This window comes from Caretta caretta, chromosome 1 (assembly GCF_965140235.1).
Source record: "Caretta caretta isolate rCarCar2 chromosome 1, rCarCar1.hap1, whole genome shotgun sequence".
In the NCBI taxonomy this organism is placed as follows: Eukaryota; Metazoa; Chordata; order Testudines; family Cheloniidae; genus Caretta; species Caretta caretta.
The window spans coordinates 37,475,638-37,498,056 of record NC_134206.1 but is presented as its reverse complement, the minus strand read 5'-3'; the positions used below and the strand labels follow the sequence as shown (position 1 = coordinate 37,498,056).

At 40.4% G+C, this 22,419-nt stretch overlaps 1 protein-coding gene across 12 annotated transcripts in view; it reads right to left on the bottom strand.

Moving 5' to 3' along the window:
- Window positions 1–22,419, bottom strand: part of ELMOD1 (ELMO domain containing 1) — a 67,132-nt gene that overhangs the window by 9,421 nt on the left and 35,292 nt on the right. For all 12 annotated transcript variants that reach the window (XM_048844612.2, XM_048844587.2, XM_048844672.2 and 9 more), the window contains 6 exons: window positions 18,667–18,812; window positions 18,500–18,528; window positions 15,726–15,823; window positions 7,124–7,253; window positions 1,640–1,773; window positions 272–340 (listed from right to left, as the gene is read on the bottom strand). In XM_048844612.2, coding sequence (XP_048700569.1) covers window positions 272–340; window positions 1,640–1,773; window positions 7,124–7,253; window positions 15,726–15,823; window positions 18,500–18,528; window positions 18,667–18,812 — 606 coding nt within the window. The remainder of the gene's footprint in view (window positions 1–271; window positions 341–1,639; window positions 1,774–7,123; window positions 7,254–15,725; window positions 15,824–18,499; window positions 18,529–18,666; window positions 18,813–22,419) is intronic.

Below are 22,419 nucleotides of genomic sequence, written 5' to 3'. Positions count from 1 at the left end.
TCAATCTGATTAATTTACAGTAGCTAGCCATGTTAATTAGAGACAGGGCTGGTCTATAAGGCGAGCTAGCTTTTCAAACAGCAGTAAGTCAAAGCACACTAGGGAACTTTTAGTACATGACAGGAGGGTCCGTATGGCCACCTGAAGATTTACACCCCAGCTTGCCGTGCATTAACTCTCCACATAGACAGCCCCAGAGACAGCATATAGCAATACTCAAGCACGCAAGTAATTTATTTGAAGCCAATTTATTGTTCGCCTCAAACATTACCTGTATTTCGGCTGAAGGGAATCGGAGAGAACTTGCTGAGCTATTGCAGCATCCCGTTCGGCAAAATATCTGTAGGTGCACACATTTAAATACTTAATGCAATTTGTGAACAAAGTCAGGAAATTCTTAATGCTGGTAAGCTATACTCATACAATTGTCCCAGTCCTTTCAAATATTGCCAAGGGCAGTTCTGCATAGGTACGATGGTATATAAAATGCTTTAATATATTGATAATCTATTTTAAAAACTATCAGTGTGTATATATAAAGTATCCAGATATCTTTATGTACATATTAAGGAGTGCGTGTGACATGTCCCACCTCTGTCCCTGATGCACACAGGATAGGAGTTTGTTACAGCCCCAGCTACAGAGCCGTGGCACTTGAGCTCAAAGTGGAGCAGCTCCTGCTTTTAGCTCTGGAGAACCCCAGTTCTATTCCCAAATTTTCAACTAAGATATTGGCCGTCACAATACCACAATGAGAAGTAGAATGGGAACGATTTCTCTTGTGATTAAAGCTCCGAATTCGGAATCAGGAGCCGGAATTCTAAGATAAGCTCTGCTACAGACCGACATGGCTGAGTCGCTCAACCTCTCTAATTCCCACTCGGTACCATGAAGTAAACACTTCCCTGACCTCACAGGGATGCTGTGAAGCTGAATTTATTAAATAATTGTAAAATACTTAGATATCTTTAGATCGAGGAACGGGAGAAGCACAGGACTTTTATTTAATACTGACAGAGATGTCAAAAATCAAACGGCCAGATATTATGTTTGCAAATAATGAAAATTTAATGGCTGTTTAAAATTCACCAAAGCAATCATAGCTACATTTCTTTCAGCACCTAATTCTAAGGTTGAATGTGATGTAACTGCAGACAACAACCAACAGGGACTACATTTGATCAGTTCCAACCAAGAAGTCAGAACAAAACTCCCAAAAGGAGAAAACATATGTAGACAGACAGACAAGTTTTTTATATTTTATACAGAGTGTATCTTTACACACAAAGAATACTATAAAGCAAAATAAATGCTATATGCCTAACGGAAATGTTTCTGTTCTCATGTTTAATTAATGTTTCACAAATGCGTCCAAACACAACATAAACACAATTAACAGTAAACCATGGGGGATTGTCTAAATTTCAGGATTCATGGATTAAGTAAAAAAGTTTTTTTTTTTTAAAGAAATATTTCCATCTCAAGAGAAAATTGGATTTTTTTGGCACAGTTTTCTGAGATAAGAGTCTTCAGTGTTTCAGGAATTATGCCTACAAACTGTTAACAATATCAACATTTGTGTTATATTTGTATAAATTGCATTACATCTTCAAACTCAAGTATCTGTATATCTACTTACAACAAATTATATAATCCCAGTAGGCCCATCCCTCTAAAATCTGTTTTAGGATCGTCTCCTTGGAAACCAATTTCACACCACTGCTTCGAAATCCGAGCTTCCAATGGGCAATCAGGCTTCAAACATTTCCATAACTAGGAATATTACAGAGAAGTTAATGATTAAGTTTTCGTGCATATAGTTGGTCTTCATTTTTATGAAATTCTCCATGCAACCTAAGTGCATCACTATGCATAGAATTCAGCAACTAGAGCCTGTGGCCAGGTACCAGCCCCTAAAAGTTTTTCTTTAATACTGCGAACAGTTCAAATACTACCCTAGGAAACCCCCTTTGACCTTATACAAGAGTTGTACAAACCCTCACAAGCACTCCTTTCTTTATACTTTATGCATCGAAATAGAAACTTCCTCCATAAGCAGAGTCAGAAATACGTTAGCATTTTGCTGAAAATAACTGACATGCCAGCAGGCAATCAGCCCTCTCAGTTCCATAAGGCTCTGCAGCAATCTTTTCTCAGACATCTTTTGCAATACTCTAGAATTATCGGAAATTGAGAGTGCTGCACTAACACTACACTGAAAATATAAAAGAGAAAAACCTAAACAGGAATGGCATAGTTTACCCTCCATACTTAATTCAAGGACGAGGCCTTCACTGAGCTCACATAAAAACAAAAGGAAAAATTACCATGATTTAAACTGGTGTAAATCAACCTAGCTTCACTGGCCCACAGTATCTAGTTGTGGGAACAGATAGTAGGAGAGATTGGTCATTTTCATAGGCATTTTAGATGCCTTTGCTCCTACATATCTTTTTACAGTCACCATTTTAAAGCTGTTTATGAAAGCACATCCACAGTGAATACCATGCCTAGATACAACTGCAATGCGCACCCAATAAAATACTTAAATTGGCAGGATTATTCAAATAAGAGGCACACAATGTACATATTTCTGTACCATGGTATAAAGCAATACATTTGCTCATTCTGATGTGAATAAGACAACTGTTAATCTAAAATCTACTGACACCATATCATCAGCTCACTCATATACTCTTGACCAATGTCTCAAGGAGCACACTCATGAAGCAGTATTCCTGAAGTGCAAAAAGTCATTAAATACTTGGGGGGGGGATATGAAATTCCAGAACTCATAATTTATAATATTACAGAAATTTCACATTCTAGAATTCAAAATGCATTTTTTAAAACTTTATAAAACCATTTGTTCAACTTTTAAAAAATTAAGCTTTATCTTTGTTAACATTTCCTGTTTTATCATGGTATGCAAGCAAGAGATATTTTAAGCACATTTCCTAATTCTTGCTTATACAGCTAGCAACAGTATTCAATGCATCAATGTTATTCTTCACTAGTTCAATCACATTAGATAAATCTTTACCTTATCTCACAAGATAACTTCTGGTAACATGAATAAATAATAACCATTAAGAACTTGGAGAATTTCCCACTGGAGAGATCATTTAATCAGAATGTCTAGAAACAATGAAGAGGAATCAACATAATCTTTCCTGATGTGAATTGAAAACAAATCGAAGTCCCAGACAGACCACTATTTGGTATTCACTAACTCTTATGTCAAAAGCATGTTGTAAACTGATCCTTGATATATGGTATGGGAGGCAAATAGTGGAGAAGGGACATCAAAGTCCTTATTTTAAAAACAGAAAGAACTTTACTGTTTAAAAGGAAATATGCACAACTGTTCCTCTCATTATCATCAGTTTCCATCTGGCTTTAGTTCTAATTTAGGAGAAAAAAAATTCAAAAGCACCTTTGTGATTTAGGAGCCTACATCCCAAAGAGATTCAGGCACCTGGGGGAGGCCAAGGTTTTAAAATTATTTAGGGACTTAAAGATGCAGATAAATGCCTACTGGCATTTTCAAAAGCACTTAGGCAGTTAACTCCCATGGATTTCAATGACTCCCAGGTGACTCCTTTTAAAATGGGACTTAGGCATTTGTGAAAGTTTTACCCACAATGACTCACCCTTGGCTATCATTCTGCAAAGTTACAAATGATGTTGCAGAGGATGGTGCTGCTATTCAGAAACACCAATTATAAAACAATCAAATGTTTGTTTTTTCAAAGCCTGTTCAAGTTTATTCATGATGAGAAAAGCTTTCAATTTCAGGAGTTTGCTGGGTGGGATAGGTGCATTAGGAGGAAATTTTTCCTTGGGGGCAGGTTATCCCCATACCATTTATTGCAGAGCTTCTTGTACCTTCTCTGAATCATTTGGTCCTGGGCACTGTCGGAGACAGGATACTGGACTGCATGAAACATTGGGCCGAATCATTATGGCAATGGATACTTTCCCCATAACTCTACCTCTTCTTCAGCTCTGACTGCTACAAGGAAGGGGTGTCTGCTGCCCTATCCCATCCCACAGCTTCTGTTTTTGAGCCCTGTTCTTCAGTGAATAACACGAGTGCCTGCTTCTGCTTAAGCACAGGGCTGTCCCCAAAGAACTGCACAGTGATTCTGATCTGATTCCTATCAGTTTCATTGCTGCCAACAATGATTCTGAAGAGCAGCACTGAAAACTCACTAGACTCGTCAGTTTTGGCTCTACGTAACCTGGAAACCAGAACTGACTGACTGCATTATTACTTTAATTGTATATTATTACATATGAGTTTTTATACATCTATTCAATGCCCACACACATACCTGATTTTGAAATAATGATAGCTGGAGATCTGCTTCTGGTGTAAGAGGCCAACACATTCAAAAACAAGAGAATTTACTTTGCCTAATGCTGGAGAAAATAAGTTCGGTTCTTTTCTTGAAGGAAATATTCACAGTCCTTCACTACAAAAATGACAGCTCAGTTCTATTGCCAAAGTAAGCAAGAGCGTGGGATTGTCAGGTAAGTGACGGACATCTGTGGGCTCGTCCGAATGGCAGAACCTATTTCTAGGTTTTATGTTTATGACAAAAGTGGGAATTTTTGGCATGGTTTTTGTGAACATGTGTCTCCCCCATCAGACTTTGCATTTTTATCCTCTGGGAGCAGAGGGGTTAAAATGCTTCTCCTAGAACAGAGGTGTGACACTGGCAGACCAGGTGCCAGGCCATGCCAAGGTCCCCAGGCCTCAATTGAATACTGACAAATACACAGCTGAAATCAGTCTGGCTCACCTGTGTGTTAGTAATGTTAAAATAGGTGTGAGAATTACAAGAATGTGTTTAGACTTTACTGAATACTTGTGAGTTGCTGCATGCATTAATCTCACTTATAACATCTTTATCCCACATTGTAAAGTAATATTTAAGCATTTGCACTGTATGCCTTTTTAACTGTGTAGATCACCAGACAGGAGAGAGACATTAACTACAGTAGAACCTGACAGTTGCGAACACCAGATTTATGAATTGACTGATGAACCACACACCTCATTTGGAAGTGGAAGTACGCAATAAAAAGCAAATACTCTACAGCGCAGTACTGTGTTAAACAAACTACCAAAAAAAATAAAGGGAAAGTTTAAAAAACAAGATTTGACCATGGAAGGAAACTCTGCTGGTTTCATTTAAATTAAGATGGTTAAAAGCAGCATTTTTCTTCTGCACAGAAAAGTTTCAAAGCTGTATTAAGTCAATGTTCAGCTGTGAACTTTTGAAAGAACCACCATAATGTTTTGTTCAGAATTATGAACATTTCAGAGTTACGAACAACCGCCACCCCTGAAGTGTTCATAACACTGAGGTTCTATTGTAGTGTGAAATGCTGGTCTCCAACAGAAGGTGTTCTGTCCTGCCCAAGGAGGAAGGTCCATTGACACCAGAAGGGTTACAACGGAACATTAAAGAGGACAAAAGACTTGGTTGTTTACTCTCGCTCCCCCAGGAACATGAGTCTTGCAAGTGGATTCCTCCCATCAGCTGAGTTTGCCGCTCAGAGCAGAAGGGGGGAAAAGGAATAAAAACCTCTAACAAGGAAGAAGTGTATGTTTATGCCGCTCGGACTCTAAGGAGCAAGAATTACTAGGCATAAGCAAAAGATCCCCAGTGCTTACCCTGGATTAGCCCTAAAGGACATATAGAGCTTGCTTATTACAGAAGTTTCTATTACTTTTTTGAAATTTAAGATTGGAACTCATTTGTTTATGTATGTTTATCAGCTTTACCTTGTAAGTAACTCTCTTATTTCCTTTTCTTTTTATTAACTCTGTACATAGTTTATGATAGGACTGGCTACAAGCGTTGTCTTTGGTGTGAGATTTAAGGTGCAATTGACCTGGGGAAAGTGACTGGTCCTTTGGGACTGGGAGTAGCCTGAATATTGCTGTGATTCACGATGTAAGGTACTATCTCTGTCACAAAGGAAAGCTTACCTGGGTGGCAAGACAGATTGGAGTACCCAAGATGAGAGTCTGTGACTCCATGTTAAGGCTGTTATAATGCCTCAGGAATTTACACTTGATTTGTTGGTGAAATCTAATTACAGAACCCACAACCAATTTGGGGTTTGTGCCCTAGTTGGTAACAGTCTGCCCTGAGGTTGGTACTCACGCTCTTGATCCACAGCATGACAGCTTGACAAGAGGAAAAGCATAAGGTGCTTGGATCATGTAGGTGTCCGGGGTGGTATGAATTCACCATCAAGAGCTGGCTGGAATCAACATATTTGAATGGAAGATTCTACAGAAAACCGCCATGACTGAAGATTAATTCCTAGTGCAAATAACTTCCTTTCCTCCACCTTTCTGAAGGGAAGCAGAGCTCAAATCCCTAACCAGAGAACAATGGAGTAAAGGTGTCAGGGGCCTGTGACAAACACAGAGTTCTCAGACATACAGGCGCTCTCACTTGGGACTGAGAGACAAAGGGACAGTGTGAGAGTGCTAAAATGGATTCCAGTACAAGCTTGCCTAATGGAGCCCTGGCTTTAGCCAATATGAATTCTGTCTTAACCTTTGGTTCTCTGTACAAACCTAAGGACTTCCCAACACTGTATTCCAGTTGACTATTAAAACCTACCCTGTTTTGGAAAAGATTTCCTGTTGTTGATGGTTCTACTTACTAATGTGCACTGATCCCGAAAGGGAGTGGAAAGTCTCTGAACAGGAGTCTACCTCAACTGGATTCACAGTTCAGAGCTCATGCCGAGAAACAAGGATTGTTGGATCCCGAAGGCCAGTCTCGGAGGTGTTGAGGCCATGTGGCCAACCATTCTGGAAAACTGTGAGCCCCTGAAGGTCTGACTGTTTAAAGGCAGGGGCATACCACAAAGCCTGTAAATCCATGACAGTGTTCATAAATAAGTGCAATGTAGCTGCATGTCTAGCAACTTACAACCTGTGTTGACAAATACTGCTGTAATATGCCATTTTAGGAGAGTATGGAGGAAGTTAAGACATACCTGTGGAAACTGTGTATGACACTTTTACAAATAGGGCATGTGGAATCACCAGGAATCAAGTGTTCTATGCCAAAGTGATTCCAGCACTCACCTTTAGAAGCTTCTCTTCATGTTGGGGATTCTCTGAGTCATATGGCTCTCTGCGCAGCTTTTCAACCTCTGCAATCAGATTTCTGTACCCTACAATCTGTAGGAGACAGGCCTGAAGAGATACTCCTAACCTAAGCAAAAAGAAGTCAAACAATGATGAAGTGAGCTGTAGCTCACGAAAGCTCATGCTCAAATGAATTGGTTAGTCTCTAAGGTGCCACTAGTACTCCTTTTCTTTTTGCGAATACAGACTAACATGGCTGCTACTCTGAATACTGTACACAGCCACTTAATTTATATGAATATCCTCAATGAATCAAAAGCTTTAATAAGTTTAATTATGGTGGAAGAATTTTAATGGGGTCAATTCTTCTCACCAGAAAAACTACATTTAAAGAGATCATGTACACTGCACAATTTTGCTATTTACTAGCTTTCTTTAGTATTTGGACTTTCTTTTGTAAGTTAATACTCCTCCCTATCCCCACCCCAAACAGCAGTGAAATCTCTCTTATTTGTTAACATCCCATTCTGACTGTATACAGCAGCCATGTGGATGCCTGCTGAAAGGACTGCATCAAATCTTTCCCTTCACGCAAACCACAACTTCTCAAAAAAAAAAAAAAAAGCCCTGAGACCAGCAATGAACTAAAAAAATCACATTGAATTAATCACTGAAACTATATGTTTTGTTTCCATGTCACAAAAGCCCACACAATACAGGAAAAACCTGAACTAATGCGTCTTATGCAGCCTTTATGGGATCTGCCCTTAGGTTGTTATTTTTTGCCTCACATGCTGAGAACTGCCATAATTTTTTTCACTCTGTATTTTAAGTCAAAACATTTTAGATTTTTATGCACCATTTAAAAGTCACTAGGCTTCTAATGCTTTAAATTAAGGCAATTTATTCAAGTGTTAGTTTGGACAGTCTACAGCATATTATTAAATGCAATTATATACTGAATGTTACTGAATACCTTTCGCATCTCATATGGAAACATGCTATGAATATTTAGGCATGTATTTTAACAACATTTCCATAAAATCTCAAATTAATATAATCCCTAACATGAGTAAGGAAAGCACAATCAGCTTAATTTCAAAGCTGTTTGCATGCCACTAAATCATAGATATCAGAGATGATAAAGATCTATTAGGTTATCTTGTCCATCTCTCTAAAAATGCAAGACTGTCCTGTTCAGTACTTCGTTTAATCTATTGTAGTATTAAATGACTTGAGCATAAAGACTTCCACTTCTTATCTTTGAAGACTATTCCGCTGAGTCTTTCAGATATCACCACTAGGATATTTTTCCTTGCCTCAGTTTCATACTAGGACTTCTAGTTATACACGCTTGGTCTACCCTAAACAAGTGTCTTCTCCTCCTTTGGTGTTTACATGCTTCACTTTTTATATGTTTCATTTTTATAGTACCTTTCATTCCAAAGGATGAAAACATGCTTCATTAAACTACATGTGAATGCTTTCACCTCACTGCTAAAATGCTGCCACAACTGGGCTTAACCACAGCAATGACAAATCGCAGTTTAGAGCAGGGAACTAAGAATACCATTGGCAGCTGAAACTGCAAGGCTAATTTAGATAGACAAAAAGTAATTATTCAAATTAGAATTTTTTTTAAATTAATATTTATACAATTTTTGGACACACTTTTAAAATTTGTAGTATACACACACTATATCTGTCTATAGATAGATGTATGGATAGATTCCAAGGTCAGAAGGGACCATTATGATTATCTAGTCTGAAGTCTGGTATAACACAGCCATAAAACTTCCCCAAAATAATTTGTGTTTGAACTAGAGCATACCTTTAAAAAAAATCCAATCTTGATTTAAAAATTGCCAGTGATGAGAATCTAAACACTGTATACACAAAAAGTCTCTTCTCCATCCCCTCAGCCCCTTGTCCCAGTCTTCCCCCTCATCTCTCCATTCCCTGACCCGCTAGGGCTGGCTCCTCACACCTCTGCATTCCAATCAGGCTCTTTTCTCTTTCTCATTCTTGCTGCTAGGGTGACAGCAGGGAGAGCACTTAGAGCAAAGGACTGGGAATCTTTCTGTTCTTAAGTTCTTTTTCTTGGCACCTAGCTGGCAGGAACAGCAATTGCAGGGAAAGTCCCATTCACCTCTGCAGCCCTGGGATGGAGCACACCCAGCAGAGATGGAATCTTTGGAAAACTCTGCCACCAAATTCTAACAAGTCTCTATTGAGTAAATGTGCAAACAGATTTTCAGAGGCATATAAACTTGGCTAAATTTGAATGATTTTTTACAGAGATGGTAAAAGGCGTATCTCCAGTGCTAGGACAAGTCCCCTCCCTCCACTGCCAAATTATAAGTCCTTGCTCCAAAGCACTGGGGCACTAGAGCTTCTCAGCGACATAGTTTTTAGGTTATTTTTTAACATGGATAGAACAATATTTTTCCCCATCTCATTCAGAGAAATGGCTGAACAATTTTTCCTGAAATTTCCCCAACAAAATTCAGCCCAAGGTATACATCCGGCATGTAAATTTTCAGCCCAAATGGTTAAAATCTGACTAAGTTATAAGCAACTAAAAGCAAGATCTTGAAATGGAAAGCATTTGGCAACCTTAACTATAGTCCTTGCTACCTGTGCTGCCTCTCTCTCTCATACATACACACACACAGCCTCTATAAAATATGCACGCTGTTGGAGGCGCTTTCTTTCAGAGGAGATATTTAATCAAGGGCTAGACAAATGATATTCAGGGCTCAGACCTGCAAAGTATGGAGCATACCCAAATCCAGAAAATCACTTACGCACATGCTTAAAGTTAAGTATGTGAGTAGCCCCTGGGCAAAGTTTAAAATGTGCTTAAATGCTTTTCTAGATTGGGACCAGTGCTCAATGCTTTGTAAGATGGAGCCCTGAAGCTCTGGTTTGAGCGACCACTGCTCATCTGGACCTTGACTTTACATCTCTTCTGAAAGACAGCATCTCCAGTAGCATAGATCCCACAACGTCATGTTGCGTCTTTGCCACCAAACGCCAGTTCCTGGGTTTTCCTTGGAGTTATCCCATCAAAGTAACAAAAGGCTTGCTTAGCCCATGAGAAAAGTGAAATGCCAGAATTGGCCTGGCTATCATATCAGCAGTTAATCAAGCCATACCTATCTTTCTTGTGGTATTTACTCAGTCTTGTCTAACCTTTTACTATTTTGCTCCTCTGAATTTACTCCAATATATCAAGGTCTTTCTGATACTGAGGTGTTCTGAGCACTGCTCAGTACTTGAGGTGTACTCTCATGAGGCATAGGCAGAAGGTGTGACAAATGAGATAGCATCCATCAATACATCATTTTTGCTACAGATGGAGTTACTGAACTGAAGATTTTAAGGCTTTGATGCAGAGGCTGACCTGTTTCCTAACAATTATTCTAGGGGCTGCAAAGACACCCTATGGGGGATAGGGGAAAGAGAATGTTAATTTGGTTGGAGATTCACAGGTCAGTCTGGGACATGAAGGGCTGTCAACATGTTAATAAACACCCCAAGCAGAGGAGAAGAAAACAATCTCAACTATACATATAAAATGATGGGGTCTAAATTAGCTGTTACTACACAAGAAAGATCTAGGAATCATTGTGGATAGTTCTCTGAAAACATCCACTCAGTGTGCAGCAGCAGCAGTCAAAAAAGCTAACTGAATGTAGGGAATCATTAGGAAAGGGATAGATAAGACCGAAAATATCATATGGCCTCTATATAAACCCATGGTATGTCCACATCTTGAATACTGCATGCAGGTGTGGTCACCCCACCTCATAAAAAGATGTATTGAAATTGAAAAAGGTTCAGAACAGGGCAACAAAAATGATTAGGGGTATGGAACATATGAGGAGAGATTAATAAGACTGGGACTTTTCAGCTTGGAAAAAGATGACTAAGGGGGGATATGATAGACGTCTAGAGGAAAAAGTAAATAAGGAAGTGTTATTTATTCCTTTTCATAACACAAGAACTAGGGGTCAACAAATGAAATTAAAAGGCGGCAGGTTTAAACAAAAGGAAGTATTTCTTCACACAACGCAGAGTCAGTTTGTGGAACTTTTTGCCAGAGGATGTTGTGAAGGCCAAGACTATAACAAGGTTCAAAAAGAACTAGATAAATTCCTTGAGGATAGGTCCATCAATGGCTATTAGCCAGAATGGGCATGGATGGTGTCTCTAGCCTGTGTTTGCCAGAAGCTGGGAATGGGCAACAGGGAATGGATCACTTGAGGATTGCCCTGTTCAGTTTATTCTCTGGGGCACCTGGCATTGGCCACTGTTGGAAGACAGAATACTGGGCTAGATGGACCTTTGGTCTGACCCAGTATGGCTGTTCTTATGTGTGTGAGAGAGTGAGAGTGAAAGAAGGGGAGAGGGGGAGAAAGGCAGGTAACCGTACAGTAGAAAGGAGCTTTCAAAATGGAGTTTTGAGAACAGATTAAAGCACTGACCAACACATTACATCTATGCAAACATTGGGGTGACTACGCAGATACAAGCTAGGACTCCACAGATAATATATTAATGCAAGCTCACACCTGCCTGTCTGAAACAGTGGGAAGGTTAACTGGCAGGGCTGAGGCGCACGGAGGGTACATACAGAGGGTAGAACACTTACTCAGTGGGAGAGCTACCGAGACACTGAATTGCTGACAGGAAGAGAGAGAAAGATCCTGATTTCATATGACACAAACAACCGAACCCTAAGGTGTAAAGTAAATACTTGCTGAAATCACTGTGCTGTCACTACAAGAGCTGTAAACTCCATGTGGCACCTTAGGAGACTAACAAATTTATTTGAGCATAAGCTTTTGTGAGCTATAGCTCACTTCATCGGATGCATTCAGTGGAAAATACAGTGGAGAGATTTATATTCATAGAGAACATGAAACGATGGGTGTTACCATACACACTGTAACGAGAGTGATCACTTAAGGTGAGCTTTTACCAGTTGGGGGGGGGGGGGGACCTTTTGTAGCGATAATCAAGGTGGGCCATTTTCAGCAGTTGACAAGAACGTCTGAGGAACAGTGGGGGTGCGGGGGGGAATAAACATGGGAAATAGTTTTACTTTGTGTAATGACCCATCCACGCCCAGTCTTTATTCAAGCCTAAGTTAATTGTATCCAGTTTGCAAATTAATTCCAATTCAACAGTCTCTCATTGGAGTCTGTTTTTGAAGTTTTTTTGATGAAGAATTGAACCAACTTTTAGGTCTGTAATCGAGTGACCGAAGAGATTGAAGTGTTCTCCAACTGGTTTTTTAATGTTATAATTCTTGACGTCCGATTTGTGTCAATTTATTCTTTTATGTAGAGACTGTCCGGTTTGGCCAATGTACATGGCAGAGGGGCATTGCTGGCACATGATGGCATATATCACATTGGTAGATGTGCAGGTGAACGAGCCTCTGATAGTGTGGCTGATGTGATTAGGCCCTATGATGGTGTCCCCTGAATAGATATGTGGACACAGTTGGCAACGGGCTTTGTTGCAAGGATAGGTTCCTGGGTTAGTGGTTCTGTTGTGTGGTGCGTGGTTGCTGGTGAGTATTTGCTTCAGATTGGGGGGCTGTCTGTAAGCAAGGACTGGCCTGTCTCCCAAGATCTGTGAGAGTGATGGGTCGTCCTACAGGATAGGTTGTAGATCCTTGATGATGCGTTGGAGAGGTTTTAGTTGGGGGCTGAAGGTGATGGCTAGTGGCATTCTGTTATTTTCTTTGTGGGCCTGTCCTGTAGTAGGTGACTTGTGGGTACTCTTCTGGCTCTGTCAATCTGTTTCTTCACTTCAGTAGGTGGGTATTGTAGTTGTAAGAATGCTTGATAGAGATCTTGTAGGTGTTTGAGGGGTAGTGAAGGACACTATCAGAGGCTCGTTCACCTGCACATCTAACAATGTGATATATGCCATCATGTGCCAGCAATGCCACTTGCCATGTACATTGGTCAAACTGGACACAAATCAGACGTCAAGAATTATAACATTCAAAAACCAGTCAGAGAACACTTCAATCTCTTTGGTCACTCGATTACAGACCTAAAAGTTGCAATTCTTCAACAAAAAAACTTCAGAAACAGATTCCAACGAGAGACTGCTGAATTGGAATTAATTTGCAAACTAGATACAATTAACTTAGGCTTGAATAAAGACTGGGAGTGGATGGGTCATTACACAAAGTAAAACTATTTCCCCACGTTTATTCCACCGCCCACCTCCCACTGTTCCTCAGACATTCTTGTCAACTGCTGGAAACGGCCACCTTGATCATCACTACAAAAGGTTCCCCCCCACTCTCCTGCTGGTAATAGCTCACCTTCAGTGATCACTCTTGTTACTGTGTGTACGGTAACACCCATTGTTTCATGTTCTCTATGTATATAAATCTCCCCACTGTATTTTCCACTGAATGCATCCAATGAAGTGAGCTGTAGCTCACGAAAGCTTATGCTCAAATAAATTTGTTAGTCTCTAAGGTGCCACAAGTACTCCTTTTCCTTTTGCAAATACAGACTAACATGGCTGCTACTCTGAAACCTGTTATTACGGAGAGAATTTTACACTGATCACAGTTTATTGGATATGATTTTCTCTCACCTCTTTTCTAGGCACTTTGTTTTAACTAAGAGCCCTGGGGTTTAAAACCACTGGGAATGGGAATATTCCCCATCAGATGTTCCCAGAAGTGAAGGGGAGATCTGGACTATAATGTCCCTCAGGTCCCTGGTTGAAAGTATGGACCAGAAGGTCCTGTTCCCCAAGGTTGATGTTGCTGCCCAGGTTGGAGGGAGTGTAAGGCCTGGGGAAAGCTGAAATATGAGGGGTGAGGAAGAATTTAAGTGGGAAAGGGGCTATTGCCTCCCTAGTCTGGAACATGCTATCATATCACAAGTATTATCATTACTGTAGTGCCTAGAGACTGGGGCTCCATTGTGCTAAGCACTGTACAAACACATAGTGAGAAAGTCCCCAAACAGACAAGACAGACAAAGAGGTGGAGACCAAAGACAAGCACACTGAGGTTAAGTGATATGCCCAAGATAAAGCAGCAGGTCAGTGCCATGTCTGGGAATATAAAGCAAGCCTCCTGAGTCCCAGCCCTATTCTTTGAACCACACTGCCTCACAATGCAATCTCTCATATCTATTTGTATTCATCCTTCTCTTCAACAATTCTCAGTTTGACACGGTCTGTGAATTTTAATCAATGTACCCCTTCTAGATCACTGATAAAGATGTTAAACAACACTGGATCGAATACCAATCAGCAGGTCCCTACTAGGCATCTTCTTTCAGCTGAATTCGTTGACATTTACCTTTAACCTTTGTTTATGGTCTTTTAGCCAGTTTTCAGTCCACATGGACAGTGTTAATACCTAAGCCAATTTAAATGTATTTTCTCTCTCAAATTAAGCGCCAGAGCTCAATCCCTATTTCCCCAGCAATTGATGAAGCCATATTTTCATACTGCCCTAATTATTGCCATTATCACTGACAGGATTTGAACCTACAATGTGATGAACATGATGGCATTCTTCCCGCCAAGTTCTTACTGTACTCCCAGCCAAGAACCCAGGGGTATTGTGCTGTTGAACACATTGGCCAACATTTTTCAAAAGCGGCTAGTGATTTTTGGGTCACCCAGTTTGAGTCATCTTCACAGATTTTTAAAATCAGAAGGGACCATTGTGATGCTCCAGTCTACATAACCTGCAGGCTACATCTGTGTTATACAGATGACCTGCATAACACAGACCACATTATTTCACCCAGGGCTTCCTGAATCTAGTCCATCCACCTGTGGATAACCGCAGTATCTCTTGCGGGAAGCATCCAATTTTTGGCTTAAAGAAAAGAAAACCTTAGAGGGATCCAATTTTCAGAAGGTGCTTGTCACTTTCTTAAAAATCAAGCCCCTGTAGGGTGTCATAAATTGGTCATCCAGAAAATCGAGGTAACCCAAAAATCATTACTCCTTTTTGAAATACCATCTTTTGCATGCGAAATAAAACCAAAGTCCTGACCATTTTTGGTCAATGACATCTTGTGGCATTTAAATAAAAACAAAAAATAAGAGTGTTAATCACGTTGCCCCAGTCAAAATTCCAACTTGGGTAATTTAAAGGAGAATTTTAGTTAGAAATCAGAATATTGTTTGAATTGCTTACGGTATGCTTCTTTCTTCCCTGCGCTAAACTGCTATGTAATGTTGCTGTGCGTTGCTAAAAAGCCACCATTTTTATTGCCATGAACACCAACCACAGCTGCATTTTATCCCAGGGGGAAGTGACCACTATATAATTTGTATATCAGTTTATAAAAGACAGCAAGATTCAGAAAACCACCAAGTAAAGAGGCACAGGACTGCTGCCAATTATAGGCACCATAAAAGATTACTTATTTTTCAGTAGCATTATTTGGACAAGAAGCACAGAGCAGATTCACACTGAGAAATAAAGTTAAGCATGAAGGCCTGATTCTCCAGGGAGACAGGCAGTAAAGACAGCAACAGTTCCAAATTTTCTGATAAAGGAAAAAAAAAAAAAACAAAAAAAAAAACTTACTGTGGATTTATATCTGGATTAATCTTTTTCAGTTCCATGATGTCATCTATAGTTTTTTCAATGGCATCTGGATGAACACTTACTGAAGTTTGCAGCAGCTGGAAATATATTTTAACATAAATTAACTACTATAAGGTGATATTTAGTGGATACTCATTGCGGTGGAATGTGATGCACATGAGAACTTCTAGATTGACAGCTCAGGAAACCCAACTTTCTATATGCACACAGAACAAATACACCCTGGGCAGCCCTTTCAGTGTGTTTAATTCCCATACCTTGACCCTGATCATCCTCCCTCCTAGTGAGGAGCCAGGTTACCTTCCCAGGCTCACTCAATCCTGTACATCTCTATGGTGGTTGCCAACTGTGAAGATATTTTGTATTGTGGACTTTGGTCTAATACGAACTAGACTGAGACCACAAACTCCGAAAATATATTTGCATTTCTGGCCTCCATACGGTATTAAAATACCAGAGCATATGGTATACGAGTTTTGTGTAAGGTAAACGGACACACTCCAGACATATAGCAATAAAGCAAGAAAAATGTTTTTTCCCCCATGTATTTCAAGTGATCCCACTAGCAAGATTAGAGATGCACAATCGCTAGAGTGAATTAATAGGAAAGACCCTCTGAACCATCAAATTATCAAAACCTAGCAAGAACTCAGAGAAGTTCAAAATGGATTAAATCTTTTGAAAATCTGCTCTGGCAACCTCACTTGTCACTTGCACATATGCAGGTATTCAGTGTGTAGAACAGATTCACAGAAACGAGGTCTAGAAGGAACCTCAAGAGGTCAGCTAGTCCAGCCCCGCATACTGAGGCAGGATTAAGAATACCTAGAGCATCCCTGACAGCATCCAGCCTGTTCTTAAAATCCTCCAAGGATGGGGATCCCACAATCTCCCTAGATAATTTGTTTCTGTGCTTAAAACTACCCTTATAGTTAGAAAGCTTTTCCTGACACCTAACCTAAGTCTTCCTTGCAGAAAACTAAGACCATTATTTCCTGTCCTACCGTCAGTGGATTTGGAGAAAAATTTATCACTGGTCCTCTTTATAACAACCTTTCACATATCTGAAAACTGTTATTACATCCCCCTTAGTCTTCTCTTCTCTAGACTGAACATGCCTAATTCTTTCACGCTTTCCTCATAGGTCAAATTTTCAAAACTTCTCACAATGTAGGTTCATACTTTCCATTAGCTACACTGAAACATGTATAGAGTAGATGCCATTTAGTTTATTTTGTGCAATTTTTTTGTAATGCAGATATAAATAGCATGCTTTCCAATGACACTGGATTTCCCTTCCCAGACAGAAGCGTATAGTTTGAAAATATAGTTTTAATGTTCTCATGCTCTTCTCTTTAACTCATGCAATGTATTTAGAATAACAGAATTCTAGTTTTACAGTTTGAGGAGAAAAGACTGAGAGGCTGTTTTAAATATTTGTATGAACATTCATAAAAGTGAGGGACAAACACCACACTGCCCAGGTACTTCTACATGTCCCCCAGTCACCATAAGGTACAGAAGTAATATCCCCAATTTTACATATACAGAAACTGAGGCAAAGGGTGATTCAATGAATTGCCCCTGGTCACCCAAGAAGTCTTTGGCAAAATCAGGAACTGAACCAAGGACTCCTAAGTCTTAGTCCAGTGCCTTAACCACAAGATCATCCTATCTCCCTTTTCTTATTTGTCTCCATTACTGCCTACAATGCACTAAGCATTTTATAAACACAAACAGTTTCCCAATATAGTTTTGTTGAACTCAATCTTATCTTGCAAAACCACCTGCTACTCTAGCCACAGACTTCTCCTGAGGAGAGGTTGCTATTTATGCTACAGTGTGTCAGTCTTTATATAGGTTTTGTGAGGTGGGAAAACTAGTGTGCTAATTTTGACAAGTGAACACTGTGATGGGGTGCCTACCCCACAAAAGCATAGAAGGGGTTAATCATGCCCTGCCCCAGAAGGAGCAACGGAGGTGAGTCCTCCGAGCATCCCAGAGAGGCTGTGTGAAGCACAGCCATTCGGAGAGTAGTTGCAAAGAGCACCCCATCTAGGCCCGGCAGGCTGGGATAAAGGGGAGCTGCAAGGTCAGTTGCTGCTGGGAGCCCAGGGAGAAAGGACTGTGTCCCTGGAGGGCTGAGAGAACTACGCACCCTGGACAGAGCAGCTACTAGCAGGGACTGGGGGAGTGAGAGGGAGCTTCTGGCTGTCTGCTGGGACTGAGCAGCTGAGTGCCCTGAGGTAAGGTGAAGAAGGTGCTGGGGCCATGGGGAAAGGGGCCCAGGGAAACATAGCAGCATTGACACAGGTTACAGAGGAGCAGCAGGAGGCTGCTATTTACAGAGTCCCTCGGCTGGGGTGCAGAGTAGTGGGCAGGCCCGGATCCCTCCTCGCCACTGAGAAAAATGGCTGGACTGTTGGACAGTTATCCTCTCCCTTCCCCTCCCTCGGAAGGTGGAAACACAGACTATGGCATAGCCTGAGGGCTGAGTCGCAAAGAGGATGCTGCAGTTCTGGGAGCCGAGAGCGGAGCAGCAAAGAGAGTGCCGGTGTACAGACCACGGACATGGGCACTGGCCTTGAGCTAATCTGCAGCACGACTAGGAGGCAGCAGCGCCAGTCTGGGGACGAGGGCTGCACCCCGTGACAAACATTTTGTCATCTATTTTACAAATTGGAAAGAGGCATGCTGTGAAATGCTGAGTGGAAAAGTATACGAGAGAAAGAGGGAGAGAGAAGTTCACTCACCTTATTTTTTGAACCCCTCAGTGATGTCTCTGTTAAGGAAACAATTATTTAAAAACATAATTATTTCAGTTCATTTTTAAGCCAAACAACATACACTGTGCGTGTGTAGTGGCCACACTTATAGACAAGAACAGAAACATGAGGAATACCAGGTATTTTACACTTACCTATCTTCATAGTTCTGCTGGCCCCAGGTTTGATATTGTAACAGATCCTTTGTAATTCACATCGTCCTGTTAATTTCCTCACCACAAATTTCAGACAGCGCCACAAACATTTACAGTAGAAGAACAGGCAGACCTGGACAAACATTCTGTCAAAGGAAATGTTAAAGTGAGAATTTGGAACTGAATTTGTCTAAACGAAACAGGCAGGATTTTAAGATGCCTAACTGTGTATCTGAAGGACAAAACTTTTATACAAGGAACAAATGGAGTCTTATTCTGCAATAGATTACTTATACAAGTAACTTTTGCAGAATCAGGCCCTTCAGTTTTACCCAGTTAGAAAAAGCCAAACCACGAATCAGCTCAGAAAAGAATCCCCAAAAGAATTTTAGTTCTATGATATTTTCCCCCGCCTTAATATAGGAGTTTGTGTGCATAAGTCTTCTTAATGTCAACAGGAATTATGCCCATATAATAAGGGGTGTACAGAGCTCAGAATGATTATAGTACTGTAAAGTCTAGTGAGCCACAACTCCTTAATTCCATATCCCACTTTGATACAAACTCTATCCCCTTGAGCCAGTCACTCAACCTCTCATCTTGACTGAGAGGTTAAAGGATTATTAATACTGATTAATACGACGATATCTAATTCCCAGGGCATGAGAATGAATGGCCCTAATTAGGGAAAGCACTGAATGTTCCTTTAATCATGCATTTGAGTGGCTGTCCTGAACAAGGATGATTCCTGAACAAGGGCCAATGTTTGTTCAGCCCTTTGAAGATGGGGAGCAGCCACACAGCAGTGTTTATAATAATCACAAGGTCACAGAAGTCTAGGTACGCTGCAGTTCTGAAGAGGATTCTATTTTACATTCATGTCAATATTTTGTTACTAAAATAAAAATTCTAACAATATGTTTTATTGCATTTATTACGGTACTGCTTAAGGACCAATGAAGGATGTACAAACACAGGCTAATAAATGGTCCCTGTCCCCGAAGAGCTTACAGTCTAAATAGGCAAGACAGACAAAGGTGGGGAAAGGGATATAACACACAGAGTGAACTATGTGATGGCAGCAAGTGTTCCACAATTATTATTATTATTTGCTGTGTTTAGTTAGGAGGGGATTAGATAAGTAAAGCCACAATAGCATGCCTGCATTTAAATTTTTTTTCCACAGAACTGCGACTATTATCTGCAGAAAAACCTTCAGACCCAAGAAATGCATTCTCTGAGCAAATCATCCATGTAGTCCTTTTACTGCTGTGGATCTGAAGGACCAGATCCTGCAGACTGTCAAATAACTCTTAACTCCCATTCGCTTCACTAGGAGTGGAGGGAAGTGCAGGAAGCACTCAGCAGTCCAAAGGATCAGACCCTAATTTCAGAAGCAACAGTCTAATTACAAAAATAGTTCTGATAATTGGGAGAATGACTCACTAGTTTTCAATGGTATTATGTTAAAAGGGCTCAAGAAGAGCAACCCGTTAAGTTCCACGTCTCTCATTCTACTATAATTTTATATAAAAGGAAGTAATGTGATGAATGCTATGTAAGTGCCAAGAATATTTGGAAAACAGATTATACAGAATTTACATATTTGGCAACAGACCCCGAATTTAAGCTTATGTGTCAAGTTCTTGAAATTAGTTATACTGAAATACAAAAGCCTTGTTTACACTTCAAATGCTTTGGCAGTATAGCTATACAAGCAGAGTCCCTAATGTAGTACTCCTTTTCTTTTTCCTAACGTAGATGTGACTCACGCTGCCAGAAGGAGTTTTCTGTTGACACAGTAACACCATGTCCCCACATGACAACAGCTATTCCAACAGAAGAACTATTCTCTCAGCATCTACACTAGGGGTTTGCAGACATAGCTATACCAGCTAGGGTGTTGGTTTTTTTTTAAACACACTCCAGACCAACACAGCTAAGCCAACAAAACTTTGTAGTATAGACCTGACCACTGTGTAAGATACTCAACCAGTGTAAACTGGCTCAGCATTAATAGAGCAGTATCAATTCACAACAGGTCAAGATCAGTCCCTACAAGCACATTTACACAGAGACACTAAGGCCTGCTCTACACCAGAAAATTAGATCAGCATAACTAGGTCACTCAGGGGTGTGAAAAATTCTGCACCTCAGAGTGGCCTAGTTAAGTGAACCTAGTCCTAGTTTCCTCTGGGGGAGGTGGTTTACCTATGCCGATGTTAGCATATGTAGTGTCTACACTGAAGGGCTACAGCTGTGCCACTGTAGCATTTTAAATGTAGACATACCCTAAGGAAAATTAAGCCACAATAACTAAAGGTGTGAAGATAAAAGGTGCATTAAACCCCTGTGTGGGTGCTTAGTTTCCTTTAGTTTAATCCTCTTTGAAGGAGGATTAAGCTAAAACTAAGGAAAGCCACTTTACATCTGAATGAGAGCATCCACATGAGGGTTAAATGCACCTGAACTAATGTGCTTTGACTTTACACCATTAGTTAATTTGTCTTAACTTGCCTAAGTGTCCTAGTGTAGACGCGCCCTTAGTATTTATCCCACAGGAAGTCTGTATTTTGGATTCAGTCAGAAAGCCTGATGACTTTTAAGGGCTTGTCTACACATACACCGATGCAGCTGTGCCGCGTATGGCGAACATGCTCTATGTCAGCAGGAGAGCCTCTCCTGCCGACATAGTGCTGTCCACACCAACCCTTATGGTGGTGTAATTTATGTCCCTCAGAGGGGTGGTTAATTCACACCCCTGAGAGAGAAATTATGCGGACATAAGCTGTAATGTAAACATAGCCTAAATGATGTGTCCCCTCTGGAATCAAATATACACAGATATGGAGAATACCCCAATTGCTAGCACTAAAATGTTCTTGCACATTAAAAGCAAAGTGAGGATTTACTCCAATATATGCCAGGCAACCAACTTCTTAGTATTAAGAGAGCAAACAAAACAGTCAGGAAAAAAAAAATCCCACCACTAAGCAGATGCACAGATATTGCTAAGGTCTTTGCAGCAGTCTGAAGTATAAATCAGGCGAAAGGAGAGAATAAAATGTGTCATACGAAGGCAGCCAATGTGTTCATCCATAATCTTCAATTCTGCTCCTGCAAAAATAGACTCTAAAGCTGGACATTTCAGTACTCCAGCAGTCACATATTCCCCATGAGTCATTGTGGTTGTTGCTATCCTGGATTAGGTTACTATCTTCAAACAACAAAACAAGCACAACTCAGCAACAGATACCTGATGAAGTTGATGGAACGTTAAAGTGCTCATCTGCATCCCTACTAAGGCAGAACTCCAATGAAGTAAACGAGAGTTCTATCTGAGAGCACTGCTGGCTGGGACCCAAATGGAGTAAGACAAAAAATTTGCTTTTTGATCACTGATATGTGCTGTAAATGAATATCACATACTATTTGGTGTGCAGTGCATTTTACGATTCCAATGTACTTCTGTTGCAGCAATGTCCGTAACCCACAGTGGTCATCTCTTCTTTGCATATAGAAGAAAGATCCATTTATCTCCAAGCAAGCTGCTCAATCAAAATGTTTATTTCCAATGCAGAGAATTACTCTTACAAACAGCATAGCTCCTTTATAAAAACTCTATGGTTGTAGTTAACTCATTCCCTTGGAGCTTAAACATGACAATCCATCTTTCATTACTAGTAAAAATCTGGTTTTATGGAGAACAAGTGTTCCTGGAAATGGATAAAGTCTCAAAAACTTGCTAGTTGT